Source organism: Heloderma suspectum, chromosome 10 (assembly GCF_057233095.1).
Source record: "Heloderma suspectum isolate Gila_16-S chromosome 10, 16-S_ref, whole genome shotgun sequence".
Lineage (NCBI taxonomy): Eukaryota > Metazoa > Chordata > Lepidosauria > Squamata > Helodermatidae > Heloderma > Heloderma suspectum.
In genome coordinates, this window is record NC_139467.1 from 1909299 (window position 1) to 1923466 (window position 14168).

A 14168-nucleotide genomic window follows, 5' to 3' on the forward strand; every position below is an offset into this window, starting at 1 on the left:
ATTCCACTTTGGATGGAACCAGGAAGGAGAAGTTATTTTGGGAACATGCCACAAACACTTGTTTCCTGTCGCCATGGTCAGAGACCCTCCCAAGGAAGGGGACAATGGCAGTGGAGGAGGGAAGGAGGAAGCTGAAAATAGCACCCAGGCTGGCAGGACGTCACAGACCCTGAATGGTCCTTGTGCCCGGCCAAAAGTGCCTGGGCTGGTTTACCAATGTAGCAACCCCCCTCAGCACCATTCATCCTTGGGTGGGTGGGGATGGCATTATACACCTTGAGGAGAGTACTTTCACGCAGGCACTTCTCCAAACCCAACATTTTCTACCACTTATCAATTCTGTAGCACTTTTAATTTCCAAAGCACTTTACAACTGTGGCTTTGTTCACCATCAGAACAAGCATTAAATCATTGTTTTCACTTTGCAAATGGGGAAACTGAGGCTGAGAGGGAGTTACACACACACACACACACACACACTGGAGAGGCAGGACTTGACCTTACATCTTCCCCCGCTTCATTCATTAATTCATTACATTTCTATACTGCCCAAGAGCCAGAGCTCTGTAGGTAGTTCACACGCACAAAAAGTACCTTGCATTACACAATGCTTCACACTTTTGAGATAGTTTTGGCAACAACACGGGATCTAAGAGACACTGGAGTATAAGTTTACCTCCCCCAGTGTAGCTTATACCTAAAGAAGTTGTTATTGGCATCAAACCAGCTTGGCTTTGAAACAAAAGCAAATCCAGACTTGTTTTAAAACCTCCTGCTATTTCTGAATGCAGCAGTGAAGGCCTTCCGGCTCTTCCTACATGTGCCAGTGACGAGAGTTGCAGCTTGGTGGCTGTGGCACAGCCCAGAATCATCCAGGCTGCAAACGTGGCCATGCACAGGCAGTGGAATTTATTGCTGTGGCCCCAATGGGATGCCTGAGCCACAGTGCAGGAGGCTGGAGACCAGGACTGGCTGGGTGCTCCTGGGCAGAAAGGGGAGGCTGGAGGGCCCACTAACTCCCTAGGCAGAGGAGTCCACATTCTCAGACACAGAGCAGGAGGGGGCCGACAAGCCTCTGGCTAGCTCAGGTACAGTATTCCGAATGGGATTTGGAGGCAGGCCTCATCCTCCAACTAGGGATGTCAGAGAATTTCGCCACGAATCTCGGGGAGGCCGAATGCCAGCGCATTTGGCCCCCCGAAATTGGTGGCGAAATGATCTGCTCCCCCGCTCCTCCCCCACGGGACGGGACTTACCTTTGGCGAATGTCCCTGGCAGCGGCTGCTGCAGCAGCCAGTCTTTCGACCAGCTGCCACTGCTGCCATTTCCAGTTTAAAAAAAAAAAAACGTGATAGGCTACGTAAAGATTTACGTAGCCTATCACAGCTAGATTTTCAAAAAATACCGTGATAGGCTACGTAAATGTTTATGTAGCCTATCATGGCTGAGTGGAAAAAACAAAAAACGCGCGTATGCAAATGGCGGCGTCCATGGGCGCCGCCATTTGCGTTCCTTATTTTGGCACGTGTAGTCTATGTAAACATTTACGTAGACTACGGCAAAAATAAGGGGAATGCAAATAGCGTATGCTATTTGCGTTCCCCTTATTTTCGTCTACACGTTATTTTAGACTACACGTGCCAAAATAAGGGAAGCAAATGGCGGCGCCCATGGGCGCCGCCATTTGCGTACGCGCGGTTTGGTTTTGTTTTTTTTCACTCAGCCATGATAGGCTATGTAAACATTTACGTAGCCTATCACGGCTGACTGCAGAGACCCGCCGCCATTTGCATTCCTGGCCGGCCAGGATTCGCGGTGGGAGGGACGGGGCGTCTCCCCCCCGGCCAGAATTTCGGGGGGAGGGATGGAGCGCCTCCCCCCCACCGCGAAGCAAATTTCGTCAAAGGTAAGTGACTTTCGTACATCCCTACCTCCAACCCACGAAGCAGAACCATTTTAGGTTCATGTGCGGGGGCAGGAGCGGCTCACCCTCTGCATGGCTGTTGCCCCACTGCTCTGGGTGCAATGCTGCTGACTTGCTGCACAGGGAGGGAATAAGCGATCCAGCGATGCCCACTGAGGGGATGTAGCTGAATGACCCTCCCCTCCAAGGGGAAGCAGAGGCAGCAGAAGTGGCCAGGCTGGCACAGCGACTTGGAGGCACGGCCGGCCGCCTCCTCTGGGGCCGGGGAGCGGGGGACGTTGGGCCACGGTTTGCTGCAGAACATGTGTCTGCCCAGCCCAGTTTGGGAGTCAGAAGACGGCCAACTAGTTTTCAGAGTGCAGGCAAAGTAGAGGGGAGTAGGCCACTGCTTCTCCCTGGTGGGTCATGCACACTGCCCAGGGCCCAGGCTTTCCCTGCCGAGCAGCCTGCTGCTTGGGGAAGGGGGAAGAGATGCTGCTTTAGAGTCTCAGAAGCGGGGAGGCCAACTGAGCTTGCAAACAACTCCTGCTCGTTTTCAAGGAGGCCTGGGCAGGAGCACTTGCTGGTGCTGGACTGTGCCCCCAGGAGGTCAGCGTGGCCTGCTGCCTTGGGTGGCAGCCAGAATCCACCACCTCCCAGTGCCTCTGCATGCTCATGCGTCTCTTCCTGTGCCCTGTTCAAGCCTAGGGGCTGGCCGCTGCCACCGGGAAGCACACGGCGTGAAGGAAATGGACAACTCTGGCTTCTCCCCCCAGCTGGTATTCAGGGACACACTGAATACCAGCTGCACCTGGGGGCTTCTGTAGCTACTGTGCCTATCAGCTTCTCTTTGAGTCTGCTCTGCCTCCCTGAATCTGCCAAAAGCCCATCGAGAAGTTCCCACTAAGGCCTTCTCTGGCTGCAACTTTGGAAAGAAGCCCCGTCGCCCTGGGCTGGTGGCTCCCCTGGCCACAACAGTACGGCCTTCCCGCACAGCCCCTCCCGCATGCCACCGGCTGGCACAATGTAGAGCTTGCCGTCAGCCGCCCGCTTGGGGCTGAAGTCCGTCAGCTGGGCGTTGCTTTCCTGCACCTGAGAGTAGCTCCACAGCTGGTAGCGGCAGCTCTTGCCCTGCTTAGCCAGCAAGTAGGTCTTGGCCACAGCCCCCAGGGGGGGTGATGAGACTGTTGGGCCAGCATGGAAGAGTCCTAGGATCTCCTTATCTTCCTGGCAGGGAGGCAGCTGGAAGTCGCTCTTCAGACCAAGGAGAGCGCCTGGGATATAGGAGAGATAAGGTGAATGTTACCTGTGCCCAATCATCATCCCTCCACTCAGGCTGTGAAGTTACAGCCCTCCACCCCAACTGGCAGCCCTTGACGCACACAGCTCCCGCCACTGGGCCTCCTGGCCAAGTCTGCCCTTCCCAACGGCATTCCCTCTCCACTCTGCGCTGCTATTGCACCAGCAGCTACTCCCCAAACACTTGGCAATTGTGTTCTGGACAAGAACACAGGGACACTGTGTGTGTGTGTGTGTGTGTGTGCGCACACACATATTATGTGGGGGTTGCCAAGAGCTGGGGGGTGAGCCAATTCTATTATCATTAATTACATTTCTATACCACCCCATAGCCAAAGGTCTCTGGACAGCTTACAAAAGTTAAAACATTAAAATACAATATACAAAGTTTAAAAGCCATTTACACAAAAGTACACAGACAATATACACAAACAACATATAACTAAAAACAATTTTGAACTGTCAGTCATAACTAAAGACACATCCAGGACCGATTAAAACTCATCATGTGCTGCCAAATGCCTGGGAAAATAGAGAGGTCTTAACGTGATGCCAAAAAGATAACAACTTTGGCAGCAGGCAGGCCTCATTGGGGAGCTCGTTCTATAGCTGGGGGGCCACCACTGAGAAGGCCCTCTCCCTCGTTGCCACTTTCCAAGCTTCCCTCAGAGGAGGCACCCGAAGGAAGACCTTAGACGCTGAACGTCTAATTCTAAACAAGTTTGATGGATTTTACACTTCTCTTATGCAAGTGAACTTGAAATTTTGCTTGCATAAGGAAGTGCCAAAACCCATATTGAGACTTCAGGATAAAATAATGCCAGTAACCTTTATCATGTTTATCCACCCAAAGAAGTTTTTGTTGTTGGGCAGACTAAAAATATATTAAACAAAAACAAAAAGAAAAAACACTGGCTTTTCAAATTTAAGGAGAACTGCATTTTATCCATTTGCCCGAACTGGGTGGGGAACCTGGGGCTTCTAAATGCTGTGGAACTCCAACTCCCATCAACCAACCACTCGTCATGCTGTCTGGGGCTGATGGGAGTTGGGGTCCAACATCTGGAGGACCACAGGTTCTGTAACCTTGGCTTAAAGCATAGGATGGGAGAAAGAGAGAGATTTCCTCCAGAATGTGGGCCCAAATATGAGATGGTTTGACAGGCTGGAGGAGAAAGCTGTTGGTACTTTGGGGGGTGGGGTGGGATTGAGTCCTATACCCTGGAAATGAGGTGTGAGTAACTGGGCTTGTGACAGCAGCACAAGTGTGTCCATGCACTCCCTGGGAGGGGAAGCGTTCTCATTTGCCCACTCTCGGGGGCCAACTGCACGGCTCTGCACTCTAAAGAGGGTTGACCCTGTGGCCTGGCCCTCCAGCCTGGGGGCTGTCACCCCCTTGTGGGCACAGCTGTTCTAGGCCGTGAAGTGATTTTCCTTCTTTCCCATCTTGTTATTGAGGGAGAGGAAACAGCCAGGTACAGAGCGGCTCCACCAGCCCCTTTCACCCTATAAGGGACACCGTGGGCAGCAAAATGTACCTGAGGCGATGGCCCAGTGAGCCTTGTGGCCGCGCTTGAGGCAGGGTTCATGATTGGAGTCTTCATCATAGCTGAGCTGGATGTTAAGGTCTGGCCTAAGAGACTCTTGCTTAGATGGGCAGAAGGGCAACGGAAGCAGGAAGAAGTGCCGCTCCTAGCACTGGCCACCTCTCGAGACAAACTGCTCTCCCACACCCTCCAACTGCTCACCAAAGGGGGATGGCTGGAAGTGGAGCACAGCACACTGTGCTCCACTGAATAGTGTGGGTGGCTGGAAGTGGAGCACAGCAGGCCCAAACTTTGTTCCTTCCTCCTGGGAGCCTTGAGCAAGGAAGGAAACATGACAAGCTCCCCCGCAACATTCCACCAGGAAGGATACGGTATCAGCACTGGGAAGCCGGCGCTGAGATGCTGAAGCAGCCTTTCGTGGTTCTGTCCCTCCAGGCCTCCAGAAAGCAGCTCTGCTTTGCAGGGGAACGCCACCTCGGCAAGCTTGGCCATGTCGGCCGCTGAAGTGGGCAGACGTAGGAGAGGTGGTGCTGGGGTGGCTACAGAGCAGCCCCCAGGCAAGCCCCCGACCTAGGTCAGGCTCGTGCAGGAGAATGGGACCTGTGTGAGCAGCAGACCATGGGCTAAATGTTTCTAGGTCCTGTGCCGGAAGACCCCAAGATGGGAATAATTCTGGCAGGTTTGCAGGACACATCCACTGTCCCTTCTCAGATACCAACCTGAGAACATTTCCCCCTGAGCTGTGTAGCCTTGCTCCAAAGCCACCTGCACAATTCTCTCCAAGGAAACAGCTGTGGGCAGAGAGAGCAGTGCACCTGCCATCCACAGGGCCACCAGACCACACCTGGAGGAGGAAGAAAGGCAGAAAGGTCGCATTGCTGTGCTAATGTCCAAACAATAAGCTTAAAAAAAGAAGTCTTCTACAATTGTATTTATAGAAGCCAAAGCTAATTGCCTGTATTATATTTGCTTGTTACTTTGCATAACATTTTCCCCTGCATGAAAGTGAGGGGGTGGGGAGCAGCAAAAAAGCAATGCTGAATATGAACTCCCACCCTTGCTGAACACTGTTCAGCATCTTCTGGCTAGATGAAGCATTCTTCACATACTCTTGAGCCTAGTAACCATAAGGATTCAGAAATTTGCTTTAAGTAGAAGAAAGCCAATGCTTTTAGGATACTGTAGTCTGTACTTGCTGCTAAGTTATGTGCTTGCCACAATGCAACTATGACAAATTCACAGGGTGGTCAACAATGGTGTCCTTCCACTAGCAGAATGGACACTATTGGCAGAATAAATCCCCCCTCTCCTAGCAGCCCCCCTAAATCGGATCTGGATTAGGGGATCCTCTGAAGCTGATTTGGGGAGTGCAGGCGGGCTGCAGGGCAGGAAAACTCCTGTTGTGTGAGTGGTCGTCAATTCATGTAACAGTGGATTTAGTCCCCAGTCCTGAAGCACCCCACCTAGAACAGAGGGCTTGGATCCAGGGTCAAAATCCTCCTCCACAATGAAGCTCACTGGGGGGCTTTACACACTCTCTCTCTGCCTAACCTACCTCACAGGGCTGTTGTGAGGATACAACATTGCTTTGTGTTCCTTGGAGCTATTAACATTTGTGATGGTAGGCCTCTTGAGTAGTTTGGTTCAAGCAACCAAACAAGGTGCCTGATGGGATTGAGTGTATCTGACCACGAGAAGGTAATTGTAACTTGCTCATAAGCAGGAAATTCCCATCCACCAAAGTAACTCATCCCTAAAGATAAGTAGTAAGAGTAATAATGCAGCTATACCGAGTACTAATTGGTTTCTGAGCATGCATAGTGTATTTTCTTTGTTCTCCAACTTTCAGTCTGAATAAATGCATCCTGTTTCTTTTATCTGGAAGAGACATGGTTTTGTCTGTCTCTCCCATGGCCGTGATGTACTTTTATAAATTTCTGACTCTTCAACTTGACCTGCCTTGGATATTTCCTTAGTGCATCATACATATATATTCAGAATTCTTTTAACTTTCTTCTGTTGGTTAGTGGAGTTATTTTGGGGTGGGGGACTGTGCTGCACAAGCTCCTACCTACCCAGCAAGCTATTACTGCATAGTTCCTTTTTACAGTAAAGAAGAAAAACCAATACTCACTGGGGACCCTCCTGGATTAAAGAAGGGATATGATTGTTGAAGAGAAGCCACTTTAAATGCTCACTAAAGCTGGAACACAAGAGAAGGAGAGAGAGAAAAACAATACCCTTACAAGCCACTTAAGGGCCTGGCCCAACATTATCAGCACTTTCTCCCCTTGCATAATTAACAAGGTTCTGCATGTTTCTCATCTTCAAACACTTAATAGGAGCAACTCCCGAAAACTGCCTTAGCTGTAGCTGCCTCTGGGGTGATGGTGTTCCTTGCCTTGCAGGAAATGGAAAGGAGAGTAATGTGGAAATGGAGATTCAAGGAGACAAAATGGAACACCACCCACAGGACATCAGAAGGCAAACACCCACATTCCAGTGGGAAAGAAGATTTTGCAATTAGAACATTTTAGTCATACATTACAAATGAAGCTGTGGTTGCCAAGGATATTGTGTATGTAAGCCCCCAGTCAAGTCAAAAGCTGACCAGGGTGGTGGTGGGAGATGAGGTAACATCTAGCAGTGTTTGCAACTCCTAGAAGCAGACTTTGGAGTTACACAGGGCTCCTCTTCTGTCCTAAGTATTCAGTACAAAAACTGATGGTGCGTGTGCCTTGTTTAATGGTTGCGCAGACATGTCTGCAGGGGGGTTTAAAGAAGAAAACTCAGGAAGTGGAAGCAGATGCTATGAGCACCATCCAGCACTACATAGTGCCAATTGTCCCCCTGAGAAGTTAGAACATGCATGAACATTCTGTAACATCACAACTCAGCCAACGGTGCTTGGGCGGAGGAAGCTGGGCTGTATTTTAGCCTTTTACATATACTGGCTAGCCTTGTAGAGAAGACTCAGTATAGGCAGCTACGTTGGCCTGGCCGCAGAACAATTTTGTTGGGGGGGGGGGGATCTAACCTCGAGGAACAAAGCAGCGCAAGCAATGTTAAATGCAGGCTGAGGCCTATGCCCGCATGCTCTCGCATGTGGATAAACCACCTTCCAACACATTCCCACCAAGATGACCAAACTCGGACGGGGGCCGGCAGCGGCTCCGAGGCGCCTCCCTGGCCCCGCCACCGCCTCCACGTCTGCCGCGCGCCTCCTTCCCCGGGACAGGCGGCGCCGCCCTGGGCGCGGGGGCTGCCCTGCCACAAGCTCCGCACCTGGCCTTCCTGCGCCTCAGGAGCTCGCGCACGCCGTCCTGCTCCGCGGGGCCCGCCTGCTCCAGCGCGGCTTTGAGGAGCCGGGGCCCTCGCGGCTCCGGGGGCGGCGGCGGCGGCGGCGGCGGCGCGGCGCCCTCCAGGGCCTGGGCCATGCCCGGCTCCCGGCGGCAGTTCGGCGGAGGGGCCAGAGACCACGCTGGGTCTGCAGGGGGCCTTCGCGGAGGAAGGCCCGTGGCAGCCCCGCAGACGGAGGCCAGAGCTCAACGCCGGAGGTCAGGCCAGAGGTCACGGTCAGGGGTCCCTCCAGGGCCGTTGCCGGCGTCGGGGAGGGGTCAAAGGGCACGAAGCGTGACGCCGCGACGCGGACAAGACGCACCTCCGACGCCCCGCCCAGATCACGTGCCCGGACGTCATCGCCAGGAGACCTTCTTGACGTCCTCAGAGTCTGCCCCGCCTCTCCCTGAGTCGCCCATAGGACGCGCGCCTGCGATGAAGGGCAGCTCATAGGCTCCCGAAGAGGACGCCCAATCCAACCTTCCTGTTTGGAAAGGGGGCGGAGAGAGAAGCGGATCCCATATGGCGATTGGGCAGCAGGCGATTGGGCGGGCGAGACGAGCTCGTCATGCCAGATCGGCGAACGGCCAGGCAACGCCCGAGTGGGCCACGGCGCGTCCAATAGCGGGCGCACAGCGAGGAAATAAGGAGCGGGCGTCGCGATTGGCCGGTGCCGGGCGAGGGGCGCGGCTTTGCTCCGGCGCGCAGGGACGCGGCCGCTCTCGTTGCTCGCGCGCCGCCGCCGCCGCCGCCGCCGCGTGGAATCGGTGAGGGCGGGGGCCGGGCCGGGCCGGGGGCGGCGCTGCGATGGCCGGCGCGCCGCCGCATGCGGGCTTCTCCGTCCGCGCCGCGCCCGGGCTTTCCGGAGCCCTCCTGGCTGGGGGCCTTCAAGGGGCCGAGGGCCGCGGGGCGGGGCGGGGACGCGCCCGTGCGGGCCCCGGCAGCGCCCCTGGGCCGCCGCCCGCTGGACGTGCGGAGGCGCCGCCGTTGGACGGCACCAAATCGAGGCGGCCCGCCGAGCTGCGGGAGGCTTCGGAGCCGGGGACAGGGAAAGCGGGGCCGCGGTTGAGGTCGGAGGGCTGCTTCGGAGGCGCCCTCCCGCGGAGAGCGGCGCGCGCGGCTCGGCAGACGCGGCAGTCGGGCGCAGCTGGGTGGCGCAAAGTGGAGTTGCTGCGCGGGAAGGCCTCCAGGCAGCCCCCGCCGGTGCCCGCGAGTCGCGGCGCCCCCGCTAGCGCAGACGCATCGGGGCGCCGGCGGGAGAGGCTGCGTGAGCAAGCGGCGGAGGGAGAAGGCCCGTTGCTTCCTTAGTGGGTTTCGTAGCCCGCCTTTCTTCAGTCGGGGGCCTCCAGGCAGCTCCCTGGTTCCTTTGACTCCAGGCAGAGCCAGGCCTAGCGGGCGGGCTTCAGCAGGGTGATTGTGTCGTCTGCCCTCAGCCTCAGGACTGCGTTGGCTGGGCTGGGAAACTTAAAATGTTGGGTCAACGCCAACACCACGCTGGCAGACAACGTCTTGCTCTGGACAGAGCCCTGCCTCTCCCCTTGCCCAGCTTGCTGGTGTGGAGCCCCTGGTTCTTTGGGGCCTCATGACCTTAACACACACATCCCTCCTTGGCTGAACTGCCTCCATTTCCTTCTGTCGTTGTGTGCTTGGGGGGGGGGGTGTCTCCAGAGCCCCAGAAAGGCAGCGTTGGAGAATGGGCCCATTTCTTGCTAACCAAGTAGAGTGTATGGTGACCACTCGCTTGAGTGCATCGCGTATCTACTTGGGGTTGCTTGAACTGGCACAGAACGCTCTTTAGCTTCCTGGTTGCTTATTCAGAAGGGGCTGCATTGGCCTTTCCAGGAGAGTCCTTGGTGGCAGGCTATGCTTTTGCCAGCAGCTGTGTTCTCTTTTGAATCAGTTTCCTGTTCAGGAATTCATCACTCTGCTTGTTCTGATGAGGTTCTTTCCCCCCGCTTCCAGTGTCTGCTGTTGATAGAGCGATCACGATGGCTGTCCCAGAGGCCCGGCCCAATCACACAATCTACATCAACAATCTCAACGAGAAAATCAAGAAGGATGGTGAGAGGCAGCTTCTTTCCTCAGCTTCCAGGATTTTGTCCAGGGAGGGGTGGAGTTCTCATGTTAAGGGAGTAGTTTTTATTTCCACTTTCCTACTACAGTTGAGTGAAGTGGCATATTTGGAGTTGCTGAGCCTTCGTCACGATATGTGTGTGAGGTGGAGGGGCTCGCCATTTTATTTGCATGTTTATGGGATTTGATGGCCGCTCCAAATGCCCCGAGGCAGTTGTGAGATCTTAGAAACATGTAAACCCAACCAGCACTTTGATCTCAAACACCACTGCTCCACATCCTAGGGGCAAAGTGTAAATGTGGCTTTTCTTCATCTTGTGCTTCTTCCTCGTAGAACTGAAGAAGTCCCTCTACGCCATTTTCTCCCAGTTTGGCCAGATTCTTGACATTCTGGTGTCCCACAGCATGAAGATGCGGGGTCAGGCCTTTGTCATCTTCAAGGAGATCAGCAGTGCCACAAACGCCTTGCGCTCCATGCAAGGCTTCCCCTTCTATGACAAGCCCATGGTAAGTTTCGCTGCTGTCAGGGGAGAGCTCTGTTTCTGAGGGGTGGGCTGTTTGTTGGCTTCTTGGCTGAGAGGGAAAGTACCATCTAGGTTTGGGGCTGAACGTGTCATCAAGGCCTGAAGAAATGTTTCTGGCATGTGTGCCTGTTAGTAAGAATGGTACATTCATAACAGCAGCACAGATACATTCAGGACTAGTAACTCGAATAGAGGATGTGAGTGCTTCACAAAAGTGTACTCATTTGTCAACTGGGAAGGGTGGGTTGGACAGCAGGATTACCATTCCAGATTATTTCAAAGAAACGTGCTTTAGCTCCCCCTTCCACTCAGTGGATGTAATTTTTCCCACTGTATACCTATCAAGTTTCCAAACTGTGTTGCTTACCTGGCAAATAGTCTATGGCTATAGCCTGTGATGGCTTATTCTAGAGCAGACCTCTATTTTCGGTTCTGGCACAGCTAGTTATTGTGTCTGTAGTTCACTCACACCATCCCGTGCAACCAAGTGCTTCCTTTCCACGTACAGCGGATTCAGTATGCAAAATCTGACTCTGACATCATAGCAAAAATGAAGGGCACATTCGTGGAGCGTGACCGCAAGCGAGAGAAACGGAAGCCCAAGGGCCAGGAAGCACCAGCTGTCAAGAAGCAGATCCCTGGAGCAGCTGCACCAGTGGCCCCTGCTGTGCAAGGCGCTGTGCCTGTGAGTATCTGCACGGGGGGCGGGGGGGCGGCATGAAACTGTCTGACTCGCCTCTGCAGGCTGTGGGGGAAAGTCAGTAAAATATCCCTTGTATGACCTCTCTTGATTGTTGCATTTAAATCTGCATGGAGAGATGTTGCACAATTGGGCCAACACATTGGTGGGGTTCAGCTCAGGGTTGTGTTCCTTCAAAGGCAATAGAATGTGAAAATGCAAATGGGCTCTGGTTGCAGCTTTGTGAATTGGGCCTGTTGGCTGGCCCTGCAGTCTGAGGCTAATGCTTTCCTCTGTTGTGAGCTTGCCGTTGGTCCCAGAGATGCAGCTGCCTCAGCCATCCTTCTAGTGGCTTGTACAGTGGGGTCTTTGGGCAGCCCTTGTCTTGAACCCCAACCAAAGCTTCCCCAGCTGTCTGTTGAGGGGTGTCCTGGGTTTGAGCTTGACTACTCAGGGGTGTGCTTCCCTCCTTCCTCCCTCTACAGGGCATGCCACCCATGAACCAAGCCCCACGAATGATGCACCACATGCCAGGCCAGCCTCCTTACATGCCCCCTCCGGGGATGATGCCACCACCTGGCATGGCCCCAGGCTCCATGCCCCCGGGGGCTATGCCGCCTCAGCAGATGCTGCCGGGGCAGATGGCCCCTGCTCAGCCGGTGAGTGGTGCGGTGCCCAGGGCTGCAGTGGCAGGGGGTGTGACCCTGCGTTTGTGGGTCTTGCAAAGAAATCTCTGCAAGGGTATGACGTTGCACCTGGTGGGGTAACGGGCCGTGAGGGTGTGGCTGGGGGCTGTCTCTGTGGCAGGGTGTCAGGGGTTGTGCCTTGGCAAGAGGGGCCTGAGCAGCGCTGGGGTCCTATCACACAAGCCACTTTGGAGGCTTCTGGTGTCTCTGAGCTTCCCATGTGACTGGGTCTTTCTGCCCTTTGCAGCTGTCGGAGAACCCACCCAACCACATTCTGTTCCTCACCAACCTGCCTGAGGAGACAAATGAACTGATGCTGTCCATGCTCTTCAACCAGTAAGTGCCTGGTTGTTCCCCATTGCTGACGGGCAGAGTGACGTTGCTCTTGTGCGGGGCAAAGCAGGACCAGCAGTGGAGGGTTTGCTCATGGGCCTGGAGGCTGACTTCCTGGGTCTGTAGCTGCCAGCATAGGGTTCTGTTGGTGTGAGAGCCTGAGGACTAAGATCTGGAGGCCTGGCTTTGTGGTTGTCCCTTTATGTTTAAAATGGGAACATGGAAATACCTGTGTGCGTGTCCCTCATAACTTGTTGCCTGGTGTGCGTTTTGTGCTCTTAATATCTGCAAGAGTCATTACGCTGGAGACGTACTCCCTTCAGCTGGGCTCAAGCTTTATCCTCGCTCTGGTTTGTAAGCTGCCCATTGCCCAACTTGCACCTTCAAGCCCCTGGCTCGGTTCAAGAGTCCGATAAAGGTGTTCAAGCTCTGCCCCGTATTCCCTCTGTGTCTCTTCCATCTTCCCTTGCTGGGTTGCCCTTCAGCAAAGGTGAATACCCTAGACAAATCGCCCTCTTCCATGTTTCTCCCCTTCCTCTCCTTGGGGAACTGCAGCCTTGAGCCCACTTTGCTTGCCCTCCTCTAGGTTCCCAGGCTTCAAGGAAGTGCGGCTGGTGCCTGGCCGCCATGACATTGCCTTTGTGGAGTTCGACAACGAGGTGCAGGCCGGAGCTGCCCGGGATGCCCTCCAGGGCTTCAAGATCACGCAGAACAACGCCATGAAGATCTCCTTCGCCAAGAAGTGATGTCTCCCTCCACCTCTCCCAGGGCTACTTACCCTCCCTCCTCTAGTTAGTGCCTGTAAAATGGTTTGGGTTGTTATTTTTTGTGTTCTGTTCTGTAAGGTAAGTGGGGGGGTGAGAGGGGGGGAGTGTCTGTGTGTGTGTGACAGAGCAAGAGGGAGCAAGGGGTAGACAGAGAATCAGCTGCACAAATGGGCAGGCAGATCTTGGCCCAGACTACCTGCCCCTGACTCAGTGGCTTAGGAGTTGGGTGGGTGTGTCTGTGTGTGTGCACCACTGGAAGATCGCAGCCGATTCTTTGCAAAAGCATTGCACCCAGGGTCTGACGGCTAGACATTGCACCTGGAGCTTTTCTGTTTTGCAATAAAAACATTCGTTGATTTTTTATCTTTGGTTTTGGTTCTTATTGCCAAGAGACTCGGGGGCTTTGGGGGGGGGGGGTGAAACAGGTATGCATGTAGCCTTGCCAAAGATCCCACTAGCTTTTACTGGCCCATCATCTTGCTAGACATGAGCTAGTCACTGTAGCCTGATAGAACCAGCTGCAGTACAGCTTCCGTTCCTGATCACCTGGGGGCAAATCTTCACAAATCTTCACATGTCATGGGCAACAGCTAAGAGTGCATTACAAGCCAGTGTGGGCTACCCCAGGTGCTGCTGCCCAAGACACTCCTGGAGCAGTTTGCCTTTTGGGGGGAATTCTTATCCCTCTAGTACCTGCTACTTACTTGGGTGACCTCCAAGATGACATATTGCACCCTGGTGGGAAAGGCCCTTTGGGATTGGGCACGGGGATGGGGGGATACTGGTGAGAGTGAGGCTGCAGTTTGGGCTAAAAGCCACAACGGGCCACTCTGGATCCAAACCATTCTGCTCTCTGGGGCTTCTCCTTCACTGTGTTTTTCTCTCACCGCAAATTTGCCAGAGCAAGTGCTATACTGATGCATTGGCTACCTGACTTTTTGGCTCCAGGGGGAGAAACTCCGGTGGGCTGAGGTACATTCAGGACTGTTGCATTCAGACCTGGAGGTAGCCTAGAAAT

General features: G+C 54.2%; 2 protein-coding genes across 2 annotated transcripts; one reads left to right on the forward strand and one right to left on the reverse strand.

Moving 5' to 3' along the window:
- Positions 1-334: 334 nt before the first annotated feature.
- ACTMAP (actin maturation protease) lies at positions 335-8420 on the reverse strand. The gene is made up of 7 exons (XM_084814547.1): positions 8035-8420; positions 6884-6952; positions 5469-5593; positions 5120-5249; positions 4741-4811; positions 1636-3177; positions 335-1553 (listed from the first exon to the last, which is right to left on the reverse strand). Exons 1-6 carry the CDS (start codon positions 8184-8186, stop codon positions 2807-2809), a joined length of 918 nt encoding a protein of 305 aa, XP_084670673.1. The 5' UTR covers positions 8187-8420; the 3' UTR covers positions 335-1553; positions 1636-2806.
- A 340-nt stretch (positions 8421-8760) lies between these two features.
- SNRPA (small nuclear ribonucleoprotein polypeptide A) lies at positions 8761-13511 on the forward strand. Its single transcript, XM_084814548.1, has 7 exons — positions 8761-8855; positions 10051-10149; positions 10496-10668; positions 11194-11370; positions 11850-12023; positions 12298-12386; positions 12970-13511. The coding sequence occupies exons 2-7, from the start codon at positions 10077-10079 to the stop codon at positions 13127-13129; spliced, it is 846 nt and encodes a 281-aa protein (XP_084670674.1). The 5' UTR covers positions 8761-8855; positions 10051-10076; the 3' UTR covers positions 13130-13511.
- Positions 13512-14168: the final 657 nt, after the last annotated feature.

Coding starts and splice junctions, on each gene's coding strand:
- SNRPA (XM_084814548.1), top strand. CDS start 10,077: ATGGCTGTCCCAGAGGCCCGGCCCAATCACACAATCTACATCAACAAT. Junction 10,150..10,495: donor CGAGAAAATCAAGAAGGATG/GTGAGAGGCAGC, acceptor TCTTCCTCGTAG/AACTGAAGAAGTCCCTCTAC. Junction 12,387..12,969: donor CTGTCCATGCTCTTCAACCA/GTAAGTGCCTGG, acceptor GCCCTCCTCTAG/GTTCCCAGGCTTCAAGGAAG.
- ACTMAP (XM_084814547.1), bottom strand. CDS start 8,186: ATGGCCCAGGCCCTGGAGGGCGCCGCGCCGCCGCCGCCGCCGCCGCCG. Junction 6,953..8,034: donor CTGAGGCGCAGGAAGGCCAG/GTGCGGAGCTTG, acceptor CTTGTGTTCCAG/CTTTAGTGAGCATTTAAAGT. Junction 3,178..4,740: donor TCACTGGGCCATCGCCTCAG/GTACATTTTGCT, acceptor CCTATATCCCAG/GCGCTCTCCTTGGTCTGAAG.